Here is a 23,850-nt window from a genome sequence, read left to right as displayed (position 1 = left end):
TACTGATTCCAACATAGTATAAGAAAGGTTGACGTTTTTATCCCCTCAAAACAACGTATACATTAACAATAAGCCTGCAACAGCTAGATATCATAGAGAAAAAGCTGAGAGATATGTTAATAGACAATAAATTACAAAATTTTGTATCAATTTAATTTTGCAATGTATCTGGAAAATGACTCACTGAAAATGCCACACTGCACATTTGTAATGTTTATTTGCAACATAATCAAATAACATAATGATGATAACTCATTATTTTACATAATCATACATTTCGCACAATGATTGCCATTAAAAGGAATCTGAAAATAAGTCGTACCAAAACATGGCCACAGTTAAGATTATATATCATGTCCTTGTATTGGAGCAGTACTTACATTTAGATTTTTTTCATGTAACAAAACAACATGAAAAACAAGCAACATGTCTAACCTTTATTGAACATTGGTGTATTATTTGTCTTTGGCAAGTATAGTCCAAAATATCCTGTGGGGTAACCCAAAAGTGGTGTCAGCATTTTAATGAACCTCTTCCCTTTTAGTAGAAACTTTACATTTGCCCAAACAAGTTCCCAGTTCTCTTTTAGTCCAGCTCCACGAGTCCTACAACAGGTGATGTTAAAGACGGCCCCTTTAATTCCAGGTTTGGAACAACATCCTCACAGTTGTACACACTAATAATCAGAGGCTATTGTAGAAGCAGCACAGGCACTTAAAGACATTAACATTGACATACAACCTGGTACAGTAGTCATGCAATGATACAGTTTGGCCAACATGACCTTGAGGTAATGATTAACATACCGATGAACTGCGAGAAGCATGGTCTATGTTTTATTTTCTAATTTCTTCCAGCTATTTGGCAGCGAGAAAGACTCTGGTTTTTAAACTTTGACTACCCGTGCGACAGAAAAAAAAGGGAACCAACTTTATAATCAGATTGTATATGTACACTTTTTCCTTTCTTTTATAGAAATATACACATCTACGAATTAGGAAGATCGTCTACATCAATGTTTATCCTTAGCTATCGAGCTTGTCCACATTTTTTGCGGGTGAAGGCAAAGCCATCCAGTTTGCATAAACACTATCATTGGCATATCTTGTAAAGACAGGGTTAGTGGCATCATGTCTGTTGAGTGGTAGCGGGCTCTTCTCAGGCCAGTTGGGGTATGACATGCCTAAAAATGAGAACATATCATTTTTCTGCACTCAGTGAAAGAAACAGAGGACAAGACAGTAAGGCTCTCAAATAAAACTCGGGCATTTTTTTACGTTTTTAACCAAAAGCCTGAAACCTCTGAGCAGGTGGCATTCGCAGAAGTGTAAATGAATGTGTTTGCTTGCAAATGAAGGATGAACACAAGATATGCATTACTATTGGAGCATTATGGATGCTTGTTGACCAACCCAATCTTTTAGATGCTGCGTGAGGTCTTATTATACAAAATAGCTGTCTAACTGTAACTATTAAGAAGAAACATCCACAGCTCAGAGTTGTTAACAGGTTTATTATTGCTTAATAATGTTGCTGTTTTTTGATCAACCTTAGATTGTCATCAATTTGGGGAAATGACTAAGGAAAACCTTTTTTTTCCCCCCTCACTCGAGCTAAGTTTAAAAGCCTTACTGTTTATTTGTTTAACACTCAGAATCAGAGGTAAATAGCCTATGTACATTGGAAATTTTGGAAATTGATGACAGTTTGGAATCCAAACCACAAAGAGATTGATTTGACGAGGACCTGTTTCAAATGTTACATACATTGTCATCAAACACGAAAAGAGTAGTGAGTGAAATTATGTAAATGTAGTGACATGGAATGTGAAAGAGAATATCTACAAATGAATGACGTTGAAACATGAAGATTAGCCAGGGGCGTATAAATGAATATTATGGGAATATATACAAAATGTTAAATTTCTTTGGTCGGGTTTCATGTACATTGGAAGCAGGTCCAAAGGAAGAAAAAAAACAAACAGACAAACAAACAGTCAAGACACAAGATCTTTTCCACTGAGTCTCTCATTCACGATGAAATGGGAGCTACGTCGGGCAGTGTCAGAGAAAAGAGGCATGCCTATTAAGGTCACAGTCACACGCACTTTGACTACGGAAAGCCAACCACAACTTGCCAAAAACAAGAGAGCGTGTGCGCTCTAAAATCGAGTAAATGCATGGGAGATTCTACCATAGAGCTTGTTCTCAATCCATGTGGAGGGGAGGGCGCGAGGGAGAGGGGCGTTATTACAGTCCACAAGAGGCGTGTCCTCTTCGGAGAGGGCGTCGTCGTACAGGAGGGCGTCGGCCGGCGTGGACGCCGCCAGGTCCAGGTAATCCTGGCGAGGGAGGAACACCTGATTAGGCTCGTTAGTCAGCGAGGGCAATACACACACGCACACTCTCACACACACACACACACACACACACACACACACACACACAGACTCTCACACTTAATCCTTTCACGCACACACAGGCTTGGACAGATATGGATCTGAGGCTTATATGTCGTCTAATGGTGTGTATTAAGAAGCATAATCAGACCAAAATAGAATACTTGAGGCGTGTTTTGTGTGCGATGCCATTGGCTGATTGTGTGTGTGCGGCCTGGACATTTCTTTTAACGAATTTCGCATGGTTGATTAACCTTACAAAAATGCACTGATGGCAATGGATATGAACTACGGAAGTTTAAACAGGGAAAGGTTTGGTGAGTATACACTTATATGCTAAGATAAATTAAGATTGTGTATTAAGCTCATTGTGCCACAGGGCGATTAATAAAGTATTAATACACTCATACCCGACTTTTCACCATCATTTTTTCCAGTTCTTTGCTGATATCTATGAAAGTGGGCCTCTTGTCAGATTCTTGCTTCCAGCAGCGGAGCATGAGATTATACCTGCAGACAACAACAAGCAGAACCTTTAGTTTCATATGGACCCTTCAACGTAGACATTTTCCACGCTGGAAAGCCGCCCCAAATCCGTTTTGCTTCATGCATTAGTTATAATAAGCGTTTCGTTGCACACGAGAGACTAGTAGAAAAACAGAGAGTTGAGGTGGAGCTCACATTTCATCGGAGCAGTTTTCTGGTTTCTCCATACGGTAGCCTGTCTTCAGAAGGTTGAAGAGGCGTTCGGGAGCGATGCCCGGGTACGGGTTGCCCCCCAGGGTCACAGTTTCCCACAACAGTACCCCGAAAGACCAGCTAACAAGAGAGGAAACTATTAGTAAACCATTACATTCGTTCTACACAACCTTTGAATAAAGTAATCCAGTACACCACAAAGAACCACTTGGGTACTCACACGTCGCTTTGTGTTGTGTAGATGTGATCGAACAAGGACTCTATCGCCATCCATTTGACCGGAATACGACCCTGGAAGAGAGTACACAGTGGTAGGGGGATACTGAGATTCTAGATTTGGTCTCTATAGCTCTATAGAGCCTGGAAGAGAGGACACAGTGGTAGGGGGATACTGAGATTCTAGATTTGGTCTCTATAGCTCTATAGAGCCTGGAAGAGAGGACACAGTGGTAGGTGGATACTGAGATTCTAGATTTGGTCTATGTAGCTATAAAGAGCCTATCTCTGGCTTGCATCTCACCTTGCTCCTCTTCACGTAGGAGTCTTCCTCGTATACATCTCTGGAGAGGCCGAAGTCAGAGATCTTCATCTTCCGGCCCTCGGCCACCAGGACGTTGCGCGCGGCGAGGTCTCTGTGAACGAGCTGACCAGCAAAACAAACGCTAGCATTAGCTGTCAGCAACCGCAGAACAAAATCGAGCAAATACGCATGTTATTATATCACTGACGAATATCACTGACAATCTAGTGATGCTTCACATACAGTAACAGAGATCTCACGGTGACAAATCCAATGCATTTTGGATTTGTCACTGTGACAAATCCCCTATTTGTGTGTCCCTACCCCTAACAAACACCAAAACTGTCGCGCTGCTGTCTTTCAAGCTAAGACCGGCCGCTATCTATCTCATTGAGGAGCACTGAAACGACAGCGGTTCCTCTGGAAGGGGAAATACCTAGACTGGGTAACCCCCAACCATTCTGCCGGCGATATGGATTCGCCCTGCAGAAGGGTCTGGAGAAGAGTAATACATTTCTTTCTGCTTCCGATCCGTTTTTGTGGGAGCCAATCCCCAACTGGCTTCTCCCACCCCTGGCGCGCTATTGGCTGGTTTAACATAATGACGTCAGGGAAGCGGCGGCAGGCAGCCAATCGCGTACATTTGAACTAGGCCCATTGATCACGCCTCTTGAGCTGAAGAAAAGGACAGCAGCTTCCCCAGACCAAGCTCAATCTAGATCATAGATTGAGCTTGGCCTGGTAATAGCCAGGCTAGGGAATACCTTCATTTCCGCCAGATACTGCATGCCCCTGGATATCTGCCAGACGAAGGAGATGAGGTCCCCCATGGTGAGGGCCCTCTCGTCAGGGTTCTCCAGGTAGCTGGAGTTGCGCTCGCCGCTCATGTAGCTCGGTCCCACCTTGCGGCTTTCCCGCAGGAAATTGCGGAGGGATCCATACTTGGCGTACTCCACGATCAGGTATAAGGGACCTGGGACAAGAAAGCCAACGCCAAAGTCAAAGCCCGATTCATTGTCAATTCCAAAATATGTGCCGGACAAACAGAGCAATCAAAATTGCGTTTGTCTCCGACCCACAGAGCAATAAGGATAAAATTAGGGAAATAAAATAAATAAATAAAGGGGGACAAAAGGGATGCAGCAGTGTTGATTAGGTTCCATAGGAATAGTTGTAGGAAAACATTATTGTTGTCCTCCGATTTGTATGGTCTTGAACAGGGGAGTGTGTAACGAATGAGGCCTTACCGTCCTGACTACAGGCTCCGTACATCTTGATCACGTGCGGGTGGTTGACTTGCTTCAGCAATGTGAATTCTGACAGCAGGTCACGCAGTTCACTGTGTGAAGCGTGGTCTGTCGTGGGGTGGGGAGTTAATTGAAATAAGTTATGATTCCCGCATGTCCTTCCAAGTGTATCACCTATAACTTCTGGTCTGGCTCCGCTGTGTCCAGGGCCCCCTTACCTTTAAGCATTTTCACAGCCACGGTGGTGTAGCCAGCTTTCCCCTTCAGCCGGAACGCCGTTGCCTTGACAACCTTCCCAAACTCCCCTTCCCCTAAGGTCTTGCCAAGAACCAGATTTTTACGAGGAAACTCCCACTTTGGATCCTCCTGTTAATAGAAAAACAGATATGGACTGAGGCGCAATAATTCAGGACTAGCCTCAGCAGCGAATGGATTAGGAATTAGCCTGAGAGGCCAATGGATTTAGACTAGCCTTAGCAGCTAATGAACTACGACTAGCATAAGCAGCTAATGGATTTAGACTAGCCTTAGCAGCTAATGAACTACGACTAGCATAAGCAGCTAATGGATTTAGACCAGCCTTAGCAGCTAATGAACTACGACTAGCATAAGCAGCAAATGGATTTAGACTAGCCTTAGCAGCTAATGAACTACGACTAGCCTAAGCAGCTAATGGATGAGGACTGGTCGTGGCAGCTAGCGTAATACGATAGGACTATCCCTAGCTGCTAATGCTACATTGGTCGAAGTGACGTACAGGTATTTTGAAGGTGTCGATGGCCACTTGGTTCTCCATGGAGTCCAGGGAGCCGCGCCGCACGTTGTTAGCGGAGTAGCTGATGGGGTAGGCCTGGGCGGGCCGGCGGAAGGTCATCTCGGCCGAGGCGATGGGGGGTTTGGGGGAGCTCTTGTTGTAGCGGTGGACGAAGTAAGAGGACAGCAGGATGGAGACGATGAAGGACAGCAGCACCGCGGTGGCGATGACCGTCTTGCACATCTCGTCGCATATCGCCTCTGGATTGGATGAGGATTGAAGATGGGTTATTTCAATCGGCCATCCCAGTGGCCAAGGTACTGGTTCAAAGTACACTTCCTAATAAACTGGTTGGAGGTGTTGTGTTCATCGGGAATGTACACATTACAGGGTGCGACTAGGGAGTACGACGCAGGAAGCCCCTGGGAAGGGAAGTTCTGCTCTTGGTTCATGAAAGAATGGAAAGCTAAACCCCAAGGACAGCTTCCTGTATGGAGAAGCAGCACAGGAAGACGGCATTCCACATTCAGTGTATTATTTGTGTATGATTGAGACTTAGACTTACCCTCAATGTCGTCCTTCTCACAGAAGCACCGCTCTGGGAAGCAGTAGCATGTCCCGTAGCCGGCCTTGATCCCGCACATCAGGCCTTTCACGTGACCCCCGATCACTGCTTCTGCTGAAGACACAAACAAAACACCAATGAAACACGGCGAACATAACCAGCACTAAGCGAGACTAGTGACTCGTACGGTGAGTAACTTAAAGAATAAAAAAGACTTTACTCACTTGTACAATCTTGAGGACAAATTGACATGTCTTTGCTTTCCACCGCATCGCAGAAGCCGTCTGGACAGGTTCGGAGATCCGGGGAACAGGTAGAGTAATACTCAGATATTCCTGGAATATAAATACACAGAACGAGTCAGCGCAGATTCAGATACAAATAGCAGTAAAATCCCAACCCGTAAATGCTGGTTGGTGTAGGAGATTTGGAAAACAAACAGGGCATGGTTAATTAAAGAGTACAAAAGGAGGTGGACCAAATACAATTATAACCTTTTTATAACCTATCATTCATCTTGTTTCAAAAACTGAAGCTGCACCAAGCAAAGCAAACTTTTGATCATTTATTAAAAGCATTATTGAGCATACTTTTAACCAACAGTATTCACAATGTTCACTCTATTCAACTCAAAGTATTTCATTTCACTCAATTTCCATTGATGACTGAGCTCTATTGGTCAACTGTCATAGAGTTATAGAGTAAATATAACAAAGAGCAACATGATCAATGCTCTCCAAGAAACACACACGCAAACACGCACGTCCGCAATCAAGCACTGGCATACACACACACACACAGACAAACACACACGCACACAAAAACAAACTAGTAAATATTTAACAAAATAGTCAATCAATCGGTTCAATATTTAGCATGTTCCCCTGGCCTGAGGCTCGAGCAACATCATCGTACCTTTCTCAGTGCCTTGTCTCCATTGGCATTTCCCGCTGGTGGCCCCGAGGCCGCTGGTGGTCTCACAGTCTACCCGCTGTCTGCTCTGACTACAGGAGAGGATCCGCTGTTCCTGCTGGCCGGCCCTGGCTGCTGCAGAGCCCAACGCGGACACACAGACGTTAACAGGGTCTGTTTCTCCCTGACGCAGGCCAGCCGGTGATGCAAGGCGGACTTTAATAACAGTAGCAGCTTCAAATTGAGCAAAGGTATTATTAAGGATGTGCATTCACACGTGCACACACACAGCTACTGACATGCGGTTACGCACACATAGAGACACACGCATGCACACATTTATGCACACGCACGTGCGCGCACACACACACACACACACACACACACACCATTCACTACTACACACACACACACACACACACTTTAGACAATCTCACACACACACACACACATAAACACATACACACACACACACACACACTCACTTTAGAAAATCTCACACACACACAAACACACACACACACACACACACACGAACCATTCTCTCCCAAACACACACACACACACACACACACACACACAGTCACACAAATAGACACACACACACACCCCCCCCCCCCCCTACCTTCCCCCTCCAGCACCAGGAGGATCTGCGTGCTGGCCTGCAGCAGGCCGCTCTCCTCCTGGGCTGTCACCACGTACTGGAGGTCCCGGCACTCTGCCCTGCGGAGCGCCTCCGAGGCGTTGACGTACAGCACCCCCGTCATGTCCCTCAGGCTCTGGGTGACGTCCAGGGCGGCGTGGCACGCCCGCACCTCGGCCGTCGCGTTCCGGTCAGCCACCTCCAGCCGGTACGCCACGCCGATGCCCTGGAACCGCAGGCAGTTCTCCACACACACCCGGCCCACCTGGGGAGACGTCAGGATTGGGTCAGTCACTTTTCGAATGATTGATACAAAATCATTTATAGAAGAACACATATCGATTAGAAGTCGATTTTTGGGGAATGCGGTCAAGGGAAAAAGGACACATGCCTACAAATGTGCCTCTTTATGTCTCTGTTGGGGAACGGGCGCCCCGTTATCCACAGCCTACCCATAGGTGTCCTCGAACAAGATTCCTATCAGCTCTTCAATGACAAGTTTTTTCAAAGAAATTCACTTCACTTTCAGAGCCACAACTTGTTTCGGTTTTTTTCAACTATGCTAACAGAAACCCCCGAGGGAATTCACGCACTCAGGCATAGACATATCCACGCATTATCACAAACTTTTGATGGATGTAATGAAATTGAAAGGATAGCTTAATCGCTAGATACGCAGACAGAGAGCGCCTCATTGTGTGTGTGTGTGAGCGTGAATTCGTGAGTTGTTTTAACCAAGCGGAAGCATGCGCGAGTTCCCAGGGGCTGGACGGAGGGCAGGGTAGCTACCAGTGCGTAGGCAGAGGCCCTGCGGCTCACGGTGAACAGGTAGGTGGTGTTGTTGAAGCTGATGGGGACGGGCAGGACGGTGATGTTGTAGCGCAGCTCCACCGAGCCCTTGGGGCCGGGGTAGGTGGTGTCGTTGACCTGGTAGCACAACTGAAGTGTGCGGTTCTCCGTCACGTTCAGGTTCCTCTTAAGGGCGAGCGCTACGACACAAGGGGGAACAGCGATGATGTCAAAATCCTCCATTGCCTTTTCAAAATTGATAGTAATTATTTTACAAAAAAACAATTCTTAATATTATTGTGCCATGGTGGGGTTTTAAATTGACGTACTGTACTCAAAGACGGTCCCTCGGACGTTGCCGAACAGAGACTTTTCCTCCCTGAAGGTGCTGGTTACGGTGAAGGTTTCGTTGGTCCAATGGTCGATGGCCAGCATGGTGCCCACGTATCGGTTCTGCCTCAGTTCCTTGGGGTACTTGGGCGTTATGTCTCGGTCAAAGACAGAGTGGGTGGCGAGCATAGCGCCCTGGAGACAAACGAGAAACAATAAGGCATTCTGGGTAAAAAACATAGAAGGATCCACAGCCATTTTGAGACTTCCAACGCATTACGCTTTTGTAACTGCACCGACAGCGGTTTGCACTCAGTTCAGTTCAGTTCAGTTCAGTTCAGTTCAGTTCATTTTGCCATTTGTCCTAGTAAAGGTGCACAGGAGCATAGGAATTCTTGTGCGGTTCACTCAGTTGATGATATCTAAAATAAAAATAGCGCATAATATTAGACACATGTTAAAACAGTCCACAGAGCGTGAAAGGTCCACATTCTAATAAATACACTAATAAGATAAATAACTAGCGCAAAAAGTGCAATAAAAGACACTGTGTGAGAAGATGAGGTGTGTGTGTGTGTGTGTGTGTGTGTGTGCGCGTGGATGTGCGCACGCATGTGTGCGTCTCAATGGGTCAGAGTCTGAGAGTCTCTCCACCTTGTCGCGGTTGTATTCGACGACCACCTCTACGGAGTCGGTCCCGTTGAGGGACGGCGCGTTGTCGTCCTCGTCGTACACGCTGACCTCCAGCGACGTCTCGAACTTGGTGAGGGTCTCGGCGGTGAGCACGCTGCAGACCAGCACCAGCCTGTACAGCTCCACCTCGTCCCGGTCCAGCGGCGACGTCACCTCCAGCTCGCTGGTCTTCTCGTTCACCGTGAACGGCACGGGGACATCTGCGGCCGGGAGAGACGGCCGACACAGAGACACAGCGCACGCATTGAGATATTTAACAATTGTTTTCCCGAAGGCGAAGTGAATATTCACGGAGCCTGAGGTGAATAATCGTTTTAGTATATACTGCACGTGAACACTCCAAAGATAAGTAAGATAACACATTTTGCCGGGATTTATTTGTTTTTATTAGCGTGACGAGTCGACTGTCACGGCCTCCCCCCAATATCCCGAGTTTGAGATCTCAATCATGGGATATTGCCCAATATCCCGAGATAGCAAACCAATCAAGTTGCGCCATCTTAGGAGGTTCACGTGTAGCATATACTAAACTTATAGATATATATATATATATATACATATATATATATATATATATATATATATATATACAGTATATGTTTATAATGGAGAGTTTGACAACGTTCTAACTAGTTCCAGTGTTGGTTGCTTATTCTTGATCACTCTTTGTTTTTGTGTTCATTGCACATTCTCGTTCAAACATTTCTTTTTCATTTTCTTTCTTTTTAAATCGTTTTACGATGACTGTCCCTGTACTTCTGCCGGGACATCCTGATTCCCCGCCTGGTATTAATAATAATGAAATAATAAAAGAACATCTTGTCTTATCTTACGTTAACTAGACTCTGGTTCCCATCCTTGCCTGGCCGCTTATAAGCATTCCTAACCCCCTGCCCCCCCCCCCCCCCCCCCCCCCCCAGGGCGTAGGAACCGGGGGGGACGTGTCCGCTCCAATATTGGAGACAGGCGCATTTGTCCCACCTAAAAATTATACCGGGGGAGAAAAATATTTTATTTTATTTTGAAAGCGCAACACAGCGTCTTGTCACCGCTTCTTATTCTAAAAAAACTGGATGATTGAGCGTGCGATTAAAGAATTGATTTGATATTTATCAGTTCATTACTGCCATCCAAAATGTGTTTTCCTTTACATTTACAAATGTATCTTTTTAGTAGAATAAAATATATTTGTGCATTTTTTCAGTGTAGTTAATTTATGACATATTTCTGTTAAAACCATTAACGGATCTGTCAGGTTTCCGATGTGTCCCCCCCATGTTAAACTCATTCCTACGCCCCCGCCCCCCCCCCCCCCCCCCCCCCCCCATTCCCATAACATTCCCTCTAGGTCCCTCCGGAACAACCAGAGCCAGGCCTCCTGAGCGGCGGTGCGGGGTGCCACCCCTCCGTGTGTGCTGACCTGACTCCACGCTGTAGGAGACGTTGTAGCGGGGGCACATGTTGAGCAGCGGGAGCCGTCTGAGCTGCTGCACCGGCCCGGCCAGCCGGTTCTCCATGATGTGCGGGGTGGGGGGCGCCCGCGACGGGAAGCACAACTGCTGCAGGCCGTGCTCGCCGCACGGGGGCACGGTTTCGTTGACGAACGTCAAGGAGAGGCGGGCGTGCCGGTCGTTGCACTGGGTCCTGGAGTTGGTACGGTTCAGCACCATGGCGGTCAGCTGCAGCTTCTTCACGGTCACCGGCCTCCTAGCTAATAAAGGAAGGAAGGAATAAAGAAATAAATGAATGATGAATGAAAGAAACAACCAGGGCAATAGCGAGCCCCTCGTTTTGATCTTGGACAGCGCTCTCCTTGGTGACTCGGCAGTTTCCTCTGCCTTTATGCAATTACATTAGCGTCTCGGCCGTCAGACATTCAGACATGACATACTAGCCGTGACACACTAATAAAAATGGAGAACGAAAGAAATAGAATTTACCCTTTGGGCATGAGAGACTCTTCACTGCGATAGTGGAGAATATTCAAAGCTTCAAGTTGACTTTATCTTATAAAGGCCCTTAAAAAACAAAGGCTGTGCAGAACAGATTACTAAGTGCAGACACAGACATACACATGCAGACGGACGGAGGGACAGCAGCACTCACTAGCGGACAGGTCACTCACGTAGCGGGTAGGGATGGGCAAAACGATTCTTTTCCAAGAATCAGTTCTTTCAGTTCCGTTCACTATCACGATTCGTTCGTTTGATTTGTTCGTTTGATTCGTTCGTTAAGTCAGATTACGTCATTTGACAGAGAATCTCACAGGTGTCTGACCCCCACCCATTTGCTTATAAGTATTGGGTACGCCCGCCAATTAAGGCTTTTTCACAGCCTGCCCTACCATAAGGGTACTGTCTGCGGTCGAAACGCCAGCCGTAATTGAGCTGCGCCAAGCCGCACCGAACCGCACCGCGCGGTGGAAACGAGGGGGAATAAAACAGAAACCAAAAAAAGTTTTCAGTCACGGTGCGCTCGGAGAACAAAAAAAGCGAATTTCTGTAGCGTTGGCCTATACGACGCAGTTCGACTATTCCCATGGTAGGTAAAACAATACTTTATTAAAGCATGCAATTGTGTTGAAGAACAAAATAAAAAGAAAACGTATAAAGTGCTTGCATGATATTGAAGCCTACAGCGATCGTTAGTTAACTTGTGTGGCGGTGCCTTGTCATTGGTTTACCCATGGGCCATGGCAACGCGATTGCTACCTGCTGTAGCACTCTCATTGGCTGAATCTTCTGAATCTTAGACTCAATCAATATAATATCGCGGGGAGACGGAGCTCTGTTCGTTTGTATATTTTATTTACGTGACCATATTTTTGTTTTATGTTAAAAATTTAAAAATAATCGAAGAACCAGTTCTCGTCGTTCACCTTCGGGATTCGTTCGTTGTGAACGAATCGTTCGCGACCGACCCTTCCCTAATAGCAGGGCAAAGTCGCTCTCCTCCAGGCTCTTGTTGAGGTGGAGCACGCCCGTGTGGATGTCCAGGTGGAACCAGCGGAGGTACGGGGGGGCTCCCGCGGACGAGAAGCACAGGTAGAAGTGAGGGCGCTCCTTGCGGTTGTCCAGCATGGAGATCAGCTGCAGCACGGGGGTCCCCGCCGGCTGGCCCACGTACACGGTCTCAGAGTAATCGCTCTGAGGGAAGTACAGCCCGCTGGATCCTGGAGGAGCAAGTACCGATGGAGGGGGACGGTTACTCACATATCTCACTGAAATCAAGCATTTCAAACAATAAAGAGACATTCATTTGTTCATATTCTTCTACGTTTCTTAGGTTTTCTAATTAAAATGCACAGGAGACGGTAACGGTTATCGGGATCGTCTCGTTGTGGAAAGTCCATGGTCGCATTGATTCCTGGGAGCCGGGCGATGGAATTAAAAAACGCTAGGCGCACGTGATTTACGACGCGCCTGTCTTCTCGTCTGCTCGCGGAAATTGAAAGGAAGGGCTCAAATGACACCCATTCAGCGATCGGGATGAATCTCCCCCACGGTCAATAAATGTGGTTTCCGGTTCTCCTTGCGTTCACCTTGGAAATTTTAATTACAAAAAATAACATGATACTTAGGAGAACTTAATCAGTACTTGCGGCGGTGGGGGGGAATAGTGGGTATGGGAGGGGGAGGCGAAAGTGAGAGTCGAGGAGGGAGAGGGGGGGAGGGTGGTGATGGGTTGATGACCTATAAAGCACGCTGGCAGTCAGTGAGTTTTACAGGAAAATCGAGACGGGAGTGTTTAGCCCGTAATCAAATCCTCGCTATGCTACTCTTTTTACGACGGTGCGGGCCCATTTAGGGAACTGGCTAACAGAGTTAGCAGACGGCAAAACTAGATTTGCTATTTCTGTTGTGGCAGTTTAGACTTTGGCTCTGGTTTCAGACATTGATTTAATTTAGCTGGGCTTGGATGACAGCAGGCCGGATTGATGGCTTAAGATCGGCCGGCCGTCCTGAAGGATGTAGGTAGACGCACAGAAGACATGGTCCTATTTATTAGGTGTCGTTAAGACCTAAACACTTGATTGCTGCTTCATGCCTACTGGGGCTCTGGGATTCAGTTCAATGTGACCTGTAATATTTTAGTGGTGAAGTGCCACCCTCACTTGAGGGTAGAGAGTGTTTAGAGAGTAGAGAGTTTATTGATATATTGGTAGCTGGATTAAGAGATGTTAAGGCATCTATGACAATTATTCAGAATGTTGTGTGTCTAAACCAAAGCTATGTAAACAAAATTATTTAGAATTGTTTTTGTTGTATTTGGGTTGTTTTCACTGCCCGACAAAAGCGTAGATATTGCAAATTGCAATCAGACACACACACACACACACACACACACACACACACACACACACACACGCGCGCGCGGAAATACGCGCACACGCACATAGACCATCATCCTGCAATATTTTGGTTTACGTCTAGGTCCATAATGGCCACTAGAGGGCGTCATTCACATCATATCCAGAAACCAAACATGTCTGAATAGGCCTGTGATACAGCAGCACTGAGATAAATCAGAGATGTTGTGAATGACTAGGTCCTATTGGGGGGTCTGTATTTCTATCAATCATATCTTTACGTCAACGGTCAACCAACAAAAGTGGGAACAGATCAAGCCGTCCTTTTAAGCAAACAGAGTGCGACATGTAGGGAACATGGAGGATTTGTATAGAAATTACTCATTAGCTTTTCCCAAACGATGTTTCCTGGATGGCGACAGCAATAAAGGCTGTTCAGGATCATTGAAACCCCTGCTCGCTATCATGTACCATCTGTGTATTTGCTATGCTAATCATGTGGGTTATTTTTAAACAAGACAAAAAAAACAAAAGCCTTTTGTAAAGATCACAGGTCTCCCTTCAATAATAATTAGTTCCTAGGCGTACTTAAAACAATATCACAACTTAAGAAAAATAAACCAGTGTCTACATGTTTTCAATTAATTGTATCCTACAGTCAGTCATAAATAATAATATCAAGAATAAGGATTCTTATAATATCAATAATACAATATCAACGCATGAAAAATTAGCCATCCTCACAATGATAAATTAACTACACAATAGCAGTGGCAGGCAGTGTGTGAACTGACAGCAGTCTTATGAATCAATTACATATTGGCTCGTAAATCATGTAACATTCAAATATTGATCATCACGACTCAAATCCATATTGTAGTTGCATGGTTAACATTGGTAATTACATACATTTGCCATAAGTACATCAAGTAGGCCTAGATCATAACATTGACCTCAGAGCTCTTTTACTCGTAAAGTTTTGTCCAGCAATATGATATATGGTGAGGTTTATTCTCTGGCTTTATAAGATTATACTGTCATGTATGCAGCCTCTGTTCTGTGTCTAAACGGTGTGCCAGGATAAACACAAAACACAGAAATCCAAACTGTGTTTCCATGATATTTTCCTCCTGTGCTTGAATCGGTGAGTATCACACTTCCAGCCCCACACTTCCAGAACCACACATCCAGAAGCACACATCCAGAACCACACATCAGGAACCACACTACCAGAACCACACATCCAGAACAACACATCCAGTACATCACATCCAGAACCACACATCCAGAACCACACTACCAGAACCACACATCCAGAACCACACATCCAGAAACACACATCCAGAACCAAACATCCAGAACCACACTACCAGAACCACACATCCAGAAGCACACATCCAGAAGCACACATCCAGAACCACACATCCAGAACCAAACATCCAGTACCTCACATCCAGAACCACACATCCAGCATTACACATCCAGCCCCACACATCCAGAACCACACTACCAGAACCACACATCCAATACCTCACATCCAGCAATACACAGAGAGCAACACATATCCAGAACTAGAGAGAGGACTACACATCCAGAATGACACATCCAGTACCACACATCCAGGACTACACATAGAGGACTACACATCCAGAACTACACATCCAGGACTACACATCCAGCACTACACATCCAGAAACACACATCAAGCCCCACACATCCAGAACTACACTTCAAGGACTACACACCCAGAACCAGACAGAGAGGACTACACATCAAGCAACACACATCCAGGACCACACCTCAACATCCCGGACTACATGTCTGGGACTACTCGGAGAGGGCGAGGCGGCCTCCCAGCCGGCCCAGACAAAGACAGGAACTCAATTAGCTCAGTGCGGACGTGCATCGGCAGAGAGATTTACCATCTATGATGTCACGGGTGGGCGGTTGTGAAGGAGGGGTGAGGGGGGAGACGCGCAGTCCTTCAGCAGTAATTTACCTCTCCGGCGGAGGCACAAATTTAAACAAGCACTGGAGAGCCACCAGCGCACCCACACAGTCATACACACACCCCCCAAACACACACACACACACACACACACACACACACACACACACACACACACACACACAAACCCCCCAACACACACACACACACACACACACACACACACACGCACGCACACACACACACACACACACAAACCCCCCAACACACACATACACAGACACACACAAACACACACACAAAAGCCCCCCAAAACACACATACACCCAGCCCACCCAGTCACACACAAACCACCCAACACACACACACACACAGACAGACACACAGACAGACACACACTCAACCTGAGATGGGGTTCCAGAGAAGGGTCCTTGTCAAAAGGCAGGGGGTTTGGCTGTGATTACTGACCCGCTGTTTTGACCCCTCAGGATACACACATGACCCACGCTATACAACCGTGTCTCTGTGTCTCTCTGTCTGTCTGTCTGTCTCTATCTCTCTAAGTCTGTCTCTCTCTATCAGTCCTTCTCTTTCTGTCTGTGTCTGTGTCTGTGTATGTGTGTGTCTCTCTCTCTCTCTCTCTCTCTCTCTCTCTCTCCCTCTCTCTCTCTCTCTCCCTCCCTCTCTCTCTCTCTCTCTCTCTCTCTCTCTCTCTCTCTCTCTCTCTCTCTCTCTCTCTCTCCTCTCTCTCTCCCTCTCTCTCTCTCTCTCTCTCTCTCCCTCTCTCTCCCTCTCTCTCTCTCTCTCTCTCTCTCTCTCTCTCTCTCTGGGTTTCAGTGCAGCTCACCCCGCATGCAATCCTCTATTTCAAGGTCACAGATCAATGCATCCGTTCTCGGTAACGACCCCTTGGCAAGGCGCGTATCTGGCAGACGACCAATCAATATCTCTACTAATCAACACTCATGCTGATTGTTTTCCACTGATGAGCTATACGGCAGCGGGGCTAACGGTCATGCAGGCCCCCTTTGGAGTTCACCTCTACTGTACGTACAACACATAGCAGTAGTAGTCGTCAAGTATGTGTGTCAACCTTTTGCAGCTGTGGTGAAAAGATGATATCTGAAGGTTTCAGTTCACTGCCAGCTACACAGGGGTAGACTGCCAAAGGGTAATTTTGAGGACATTTCATTCCAGTAGAGGGAAAATCCTTCATAGCTTACAAAATGGCCGTCACCCCTGACGTTTCGCCCAGTCATAACTGCCTGAAATGAATCTTTCATATTCCCTCGGAAACCTGCAATGATTGCTAGCCTCCCTGCAATGTAATGAATGAGAATCATAACTACGATTCCCTGCAATGATTCAATTAACTAAGAGGCTGCCCATCAAGCTGTAATTCTATTTGGCAAAATTATTATTGATTATAATGTTTTAAAATCTCTCCCTCCTGGTTTGCCAGAATGCAGGATTGCTTCGTCATGCAGCCTAGTGCATCCAGATCGTAATATATTCCTGCTGGTGGTGCTGGTGGTGGTGGCGGTGGTGGTGGTGGTGGTGATGACGGTGGTGGTGGTGGTGTTGGAGGTGGGGGGGTTCAATCTCGGACTGTGTTTGTGTTTACCCACATTAGAGGATAAACCAAGAGACATAATGAAAAAGTCATTTCCGTGGGGTTAGACATGAAATCCATGCCGGGTAATGTGATATATTCCATTTTCTGGTGAGGAGCTTGGTTAAGGGGTGGCTAGTTATGGACTGCAGGTAGATTACTCGGGTTGCTCTGATGCATGCCGTAACATAATAATCAATTATCCCATAACATAATCCAATTAGCCCGCAGAGAATACAAGAGCCGAAATGCGATGGACCATGTTCATCAGTCATCATGTAATCTAATATGCCTACTCCTTGGGGGGTTCCTGCAACTCCGAATTCAGTTGAACAATTCCCCCGGGAACCGCGGCAACATCAAATATTGAACACACGACACACCACGCAGGGGAAGAGCCAGTCTTCCTCGATCACAATACTCAGAGCACGCTTGGTAAATATCCTCATCAACAACCACAACAGCAACAGGGAGCTCATGGTTTCATGGAAAGTTTAATCTTTTAAAAATAATTATCATCACCAGAACCGTATGTTTATATGTATGTATGTTGTTCGTCAGAGGGAGCACAGCGATAAGTCAGCAAACCCCTCTGATATTGTGTTTTGTGTGAACTTTCAGTGAAAGCCGTTCTAAATATACAGGTTAGTCAGAGTATAGAGCAGGGTCCATGAGTGTGTGAGTTACTGTAAAGCTATTGATCCAGATGTCACACACAGGCCAATCTTCAAACTTATGGCCCAGCCACTTAGGCTGGGAACTGAAATGTTGGACTTACTCTTGAAAAATCATGTAATTTTGGGACTTTCATATGTTATAGTCATAAAATTGTTGAGTCCCAATCCTCTGATAGATGGGTATGCTTCTACGAGATTACATTTCTGCTAAAAGGAAAGTCCTTAAGCCATTGAGCAAATGGTGCTAGCTTATAAAAACATGGATGCTTACGTGTTAAGCCTTCATATTATTAAACATACAATACTTTTAATGAAATAAGACTGTGTATTATTTCGCTGAAAGAATAGACAGACACATGCAACCAACCAACACAAGCTGATAGGGCCAAAGCCTCACAGCTCAGTGGAGATCTAGTTGTTGTGCGCTGTGCTCACACAAGAGCTTAACAAGAGTTCAACTTAGCCTTTGTTATTCTCTTCAGAGTCATAAACGACGGGCCAATCGTACTAGCATGCTCCAGTGGGCACGCGGCGAACCACTTGTCAAGAAAGACCCATGTAAGCCCTGACCCAGGCAGCAAACAGCCCCAGGGCCGAATCGTCAATGTCTCCTTGTCCCTATACCGCCACCGCCCACCGCAGAGTGCAATCCTCCCCCATGCAAGAGGCAAGTGTGTGGTGGTATGGATCTACACAGCGTTGGGGTCCGGGGTGGAAGACGACAGCCACTGAATCGTACAGGGCTCCTTCGTCTGGGCAGGGCCTCACCACCAGCCGATCGCCCACCCTCCGGAGGAGGAGGACGGCAAGGGAGGCCCACCGTCTCTCTTTGGCTTCATTTGTAGTAAAACACAAGAGCCCAGACACCTTATATCGTTCCCCCGACAACGCCACCCTCCCCACCGCCTCGGGGAGATGACTTCACAGGGATAATCCATCGCCTGCTAATCTAGATGTGTTGTCGAGTCAAAGCAACAACCAAAACATTGATACCAATACAAATGTTCCACTTTGTTAACGGCAAATGACTTGACGTTGTAAAACAGGGGGTTTACTGCTGCTGTTGGTTGATTTTCAGACCAGCATTGGGGTTGTAGTTGGGGGATCGTTTGTATCGTCAAGAACACCAATGTTTACAACGGTATGAACCCTGACCACCTCGACACGGAAAACTCTTTTATGACCATATCCCGTAACTTGGTGTTTTCCCAATTAGAATACAAGGCAAACGATTTGACAGGAGGAGCTGAAAGCTGACGAGATTTATGGCATATCCATGAACAATGCTAGACACGAGCCTAACTAAATCACATCCTGTAACAAGGGCCTAAATCAAATAGTGGCACGTATCAGATGAGATTTATCCGTCTGGCCCTACTCAAAAAGCGGAGGATGCTGATGAAAATGATTCCGCTAATGCAAGCAACAACTGCCCCCCCCCCCCATGCTGTGCTTCCTCCGGTCCATCACAGGAGCCTCTGGCCTGTGATGTGATGGCCTGGCCAACACAGGTCACATCCTGGCCTGTTGAGGCCTCACCTAGGACCTAGGGGCCACGGACAGGGTCAACGATGGAGTCGCAAGGTCACGGTAGAGAATAAACAGGTCGATCGTTTGGAGTGAAATACGCCCACGCCTCTTTCTCTACTCTGGTTTTTTGGAGCGATGGATTAGGCCTATGCAGCGATGAACTGCTGTGGAGCGAGATGAGGCACCGTTTTCTAGGCGTTTGAAAGCCTTTGTTTGATACAGACAGACAGACAGACAGACAGACAGACAGACAGACAGACAGACAGACACAAACGCACGCACGCATACACACAGACATAGCACAGGTCCCATAGGGCTATATAGGGCCACACACGTTGCCCTTTTTCCATGGACATAGGTCAACATGCAAAACAGCGTATGACGTCAAATAACGTCGCGTGTTATCATTGAGCCTCCGCAAAAGGTGCGGCCTTTTAATGGCCGCACCTTTAATCTACAGTGCATTACTAATCAATCAGATGTGGCACTCAGGACGGACTAAACGTTCACCCTGCAATCTACCCGGCCACTCGCCCTTCAAAAAAAAACACAAAAAAAACAGGGAGACTGGCGGTGCAGTTGCGTAGCTGGGGGATATTTTCCTAAAGAAAACAAACAGAGCGTGTTTGCCCACAGATAGGAGCAGCTGCCGAACACCTGCCTGCCCGCCCGCCTGCCTGCCGCACTTTATCCGCTTCCACGGACGCCGGGCTGTCTTGGCAGACAGACAGACAGAAAGGTGTGTGCGGTCCCGTCGACACCAGACAAGTCGCTTAAGGCGCCGATCTCAGCACCCGTTTAATTGGAAATTGATGAAATGCTTTTCAGATTGAAAAACGGGAGTCCTTTATCCACGGTGCTTGGATGCTCGTCGTGGCCCCGTACTGGTCCCAGGTCAGGTCCATGTGCGTGCAACGAGACACCGTTTACTAGTCCGATGAGGACAGTGATGACTAAAGTTGCATATGTCATAGTAGCCTAGGTAAACAGAGCAAGGCCAAACAGAGCAGGTCAACAGAACAAGGCCAGCAAGGACGCTGATGCGTAATGCTGCTAATAAGCCTACGATTACAAATATGACAAAAGCAATGGCGCCTTAACCTTTACAAAAGCACGTCCATCTAGAAATAAAATCTGACCCCCCCTTATGTAAAGTCGTATCGTGTATGGCTCACGAGTTAAGACCCTTGGAGGAGTTTACATACATTTTGGTTAGAAATGTCCGTTAACAATCGATGTGATTTCACAAAATGGTCTATCACATTTCACGCGCTCCCTGTGCACCGCGAGACAGACAGGCCAGCCGTGAGACAGACTTATATATAGACTGGACGTGAGGACGGTGTTAGTACAGTTGGGCTGTGGGATTGTGAACGGGATTATAATATTATGATATATTGCTGGATGCATATGAAGCCATGTTCCATTCCATACATAACGTCCGAGGACAATGTATTTTTATTTTACTGCAGGACCAAGCTCTGCCTGACCGGGACATCTGCCGCAACTCTTAATGTAGGGACCTTACCAAACATTACCAGCTTAACATTTCGACCTTTTTTTCCCCTGCACAAACTCCTTGGTGAACAGTTTTATTTGTGCTTATTTTTTTCCCCACACATAACTTTATACAATGTAACAAATGGGTCTGCCTATTTATACCGCTCTTTTCGTCTCCCCCCATTTCGCTAGCCAATTAAGGTTGTCAGAATAAATACTAAACTAGCACAGCGTCCAGGTATCCTCTTTGTTGGCCATGAAGGTGGTTCGGAGATAAGGTCGCGATGGGCTCCATTGCCGTGCGTAATGATAAAGATTAAGATGCTGGGACGGCCACTGATGCAGCGGAGTAAACAAACCACGAACAACCCAAACGGAAAATATTTGACCTTAAACAATTAAAAACAAATCTATAAAATACTTATTTACATGACACAAATTGTCTTCTGAAAAAATGTAAATACCGAGGTCAACTCAAAATATTAAAAAAACAAACACGTTTTGATATGTTGATTTGAACTATAAAATGCCTATGTAATGAAACAGCCTAAAGCTAAATAAGTCCTTAACCCTTCAGGACTATATTGCATTTATATTTTTTACAGTTTTTACAAGCAAATGAGAATTCAACCTTACCTCCACACCACAGCAACAGAATCAAAAGGATGTTTCCCCGAGGAAAACCACGAGTTGGCCCCATCTTCGAGAATCATAGGTAAAGTTTCGGAATCAAAACGCACAAAAGTTGCCCCATAAATCGGCGCAAAAAAAAACAACCAACCACCAAACAGTATGATGGCAGATAAGAACCAGTTCCCCCCTTTGCGCGCAGCTTTCCGGACGGGAACTGAAGTCCTCAGTAAAAATGGCCCATTGAGCGCCTGCAGTATGAGCAGCCACCGCTGCCTGCTCGGACTGTCTGTGGTTTGCTGCTGATCAGGGTGGGGGGGAGGAGGAGGTTCACATCAGGCTAATAAGATGCGATGTATTTTTCCGGTCCTTCCGGAGAAGGGCACGAAGGATAGCATCTCCAGGAAACACAGAGATATAATTAATCTGCAGGTTAGTCACCTCATTAACACCCCGCGGGATACTCGTTGATGTGACGCGTTTCTAGAAAGAAGAAAACCAAACAAAAAACAACAAGAAACACGTCCAAGAATGAATGCCCCCCAGATAGCTCCCATTGATCACTTCGAAAAGAAAACTCCAAAAGATAAATCTCATCGGTTGAAGATTTATTTGTTATGGATAACGGTCCATTCCACGCCTATAATACCGTGTGTCCAGTGTGCTAGTGAGCGGAAAGGAGTACTATCTATGTTTACGTCCTTCGGTGGCAAGTCGTCCACCCAAATTATCAATAACCTAGCAGCACTACAGATTGTAATGGGCAGGATTGGAGCTGTTTGCAGCCCATATGCCGTTCAAGTGTGCATCCGTGCCATGTGGATGAACAATGCTATACATTTTAGATGGATAGCTAACAGTAGCCTATTTTCTTTTATTATATTTATTGCATCCAAATACATTTTGATACCCCCAAAAAACTTTATTGTACATTTAAAACACTTCAATCAATACATCCTGAAGGGACATGGAGCTGAGATCTTTGACTTAAGAATGAGGTTTGTGTTAAAAAAAACCCACTGGGCTCCTTTTGGCGACTTACAGAGTGACTTGGTTTCTGTGGAGCGATGCATTACTCTGCACCCCCCCCCTTCCAGCACATCTCTCCAGGGCTGGGCACCAGCCACTCACACAACAATCACTCTCAAATCAATGTGCCCACGTCTATACCCGAACACTACAGACCAGGCCGCTGTGGTTTGTAAAGGGATATTAGGGCTGCAATACAATCCACTCACACTAAAGTAAGACAGAGGGTTAGCTCTTTCACAAAGGATAAGCCGCTGATACGCTTAGACCTTTCTGCAACACCTTCTCATCGATCACTCCTTCTTTAGTGTTACCTCATAAGTTATCTAATGAAACGACAAAGGAACGAAGAACACGTACACAAATCGATGCATGGACGAAAATGAAAAGGTTATTGGAAGTAGATATACAGTATGTGTAAATAGATACACGTTTGGTTTGTATTGTAATTGTTTCCTTCTGCGAGGGCGAGGATTGAGCTGTTGTGAGCAGCCAGCAGACGTTCACCCAGCCTCGTCGCAGGGTGACTCACTGCTCGCCGGATGCTCCGGGGACACCGAGTGATATTGAAAAAACATGTTGAGGAACGATGATTGGAAGGAGAACAATAAGCTGCGCACCACGGTGCTCGGCGAGATCTCAGAGAACCTTCAGCCGATCAGAGGCTGTAGAGGAGAGGGGAGGGGAGGGGAGGGGAGGAGAAGAGAGGAGAGGAGAGGAGAGGAGAGGAGAGGAGAGGAGGGGAGAGGAGAGGAGAGGAGAGGAGAGGAGAGGAGGGGAGGGGAGGAGAGAGGAGGGGAGGGGAGAGGGGGGGGAGAGGAGAGAGAAGGGGAGGAGAGGAGAGGAGGGGAGAGGAGAGGAGAGAGAAGGGGAGGAGAGGAGAGGAGGGGAGGGGAGGGCAGGTTGGGCTGTTACTGGATGATCATTGGTTGAAGTGTCAAAAAGGAACAATGTTTATACTGTTGAACTTTTAAGAGTTCTCAGGAGTAAAAACTTCACTTCACAACTTCAACATATTCATGTTCCAAAAGTGTCAGTGACCTTATTGTATGAAGACACTATCAA

General features: G+C 46.3%; 1 protein-coding gene across 1 annotated transcript; it reads right to left on the bottom strand.

The window, feature by feature from the left end:
• Positions 1-339: 339 nt before the first annotated feature.
• ret (ret proto-oncogene receptor tyrosine kinase) lies at positions 340-21,901 on the bottom strand. The gene is made up of 20 exons (XM_079729214.1): positions 21,763-21,901; positions 12,429-12,722; positions 10,971-11,261; positions 9,512-9,750; positions 8,857-9,052; positions 8,528-8,727; positions 7,721-8,003; positions 7,099-7,230; positions 6,408-6,518; positions 6,184-6,297; positions 5,622-5,878; positions 5,083-5,230; positions 4,865-4,972; positions 4,382-4,590; positions 3,618-3,740; positions 3,318-3,388; positions 3,080-3,217; positions 2,809-2,908; positions 2,194-2,341; positions 340-1,183 (listed from the first exon to the last, which is right to left on the bottom strand). Exons 1-20 carry the CDS (start codon positions 21,824-21,826, stop codon positions 1,026-1,028), a joined length of 3,384 nt encoding a protein of 1,127 aa, XP_079585340.1. The 5' UTR covers positions 21,827-21,901; the 3' UTR covers positions 340-1,025.
• Between the last annotated feature and the right edge of the window lie 1,949 nt (positions 21,902-23,850).

The sequence above is a fragment of the Pollachius pollachius genome (assembly GCF_949987615.1).
Source record: "Pollachius pollachius genome assembly, chromosome: 2".
NCBI lineage: Eukaryota > Metazoa > Chordata > Actinopteri > Gadiformes > Gadidae > Pollachius > Pollachius pollachius.
This window is presented reverse-complemented; position numbering and strand designations above follow the sequence as displayed.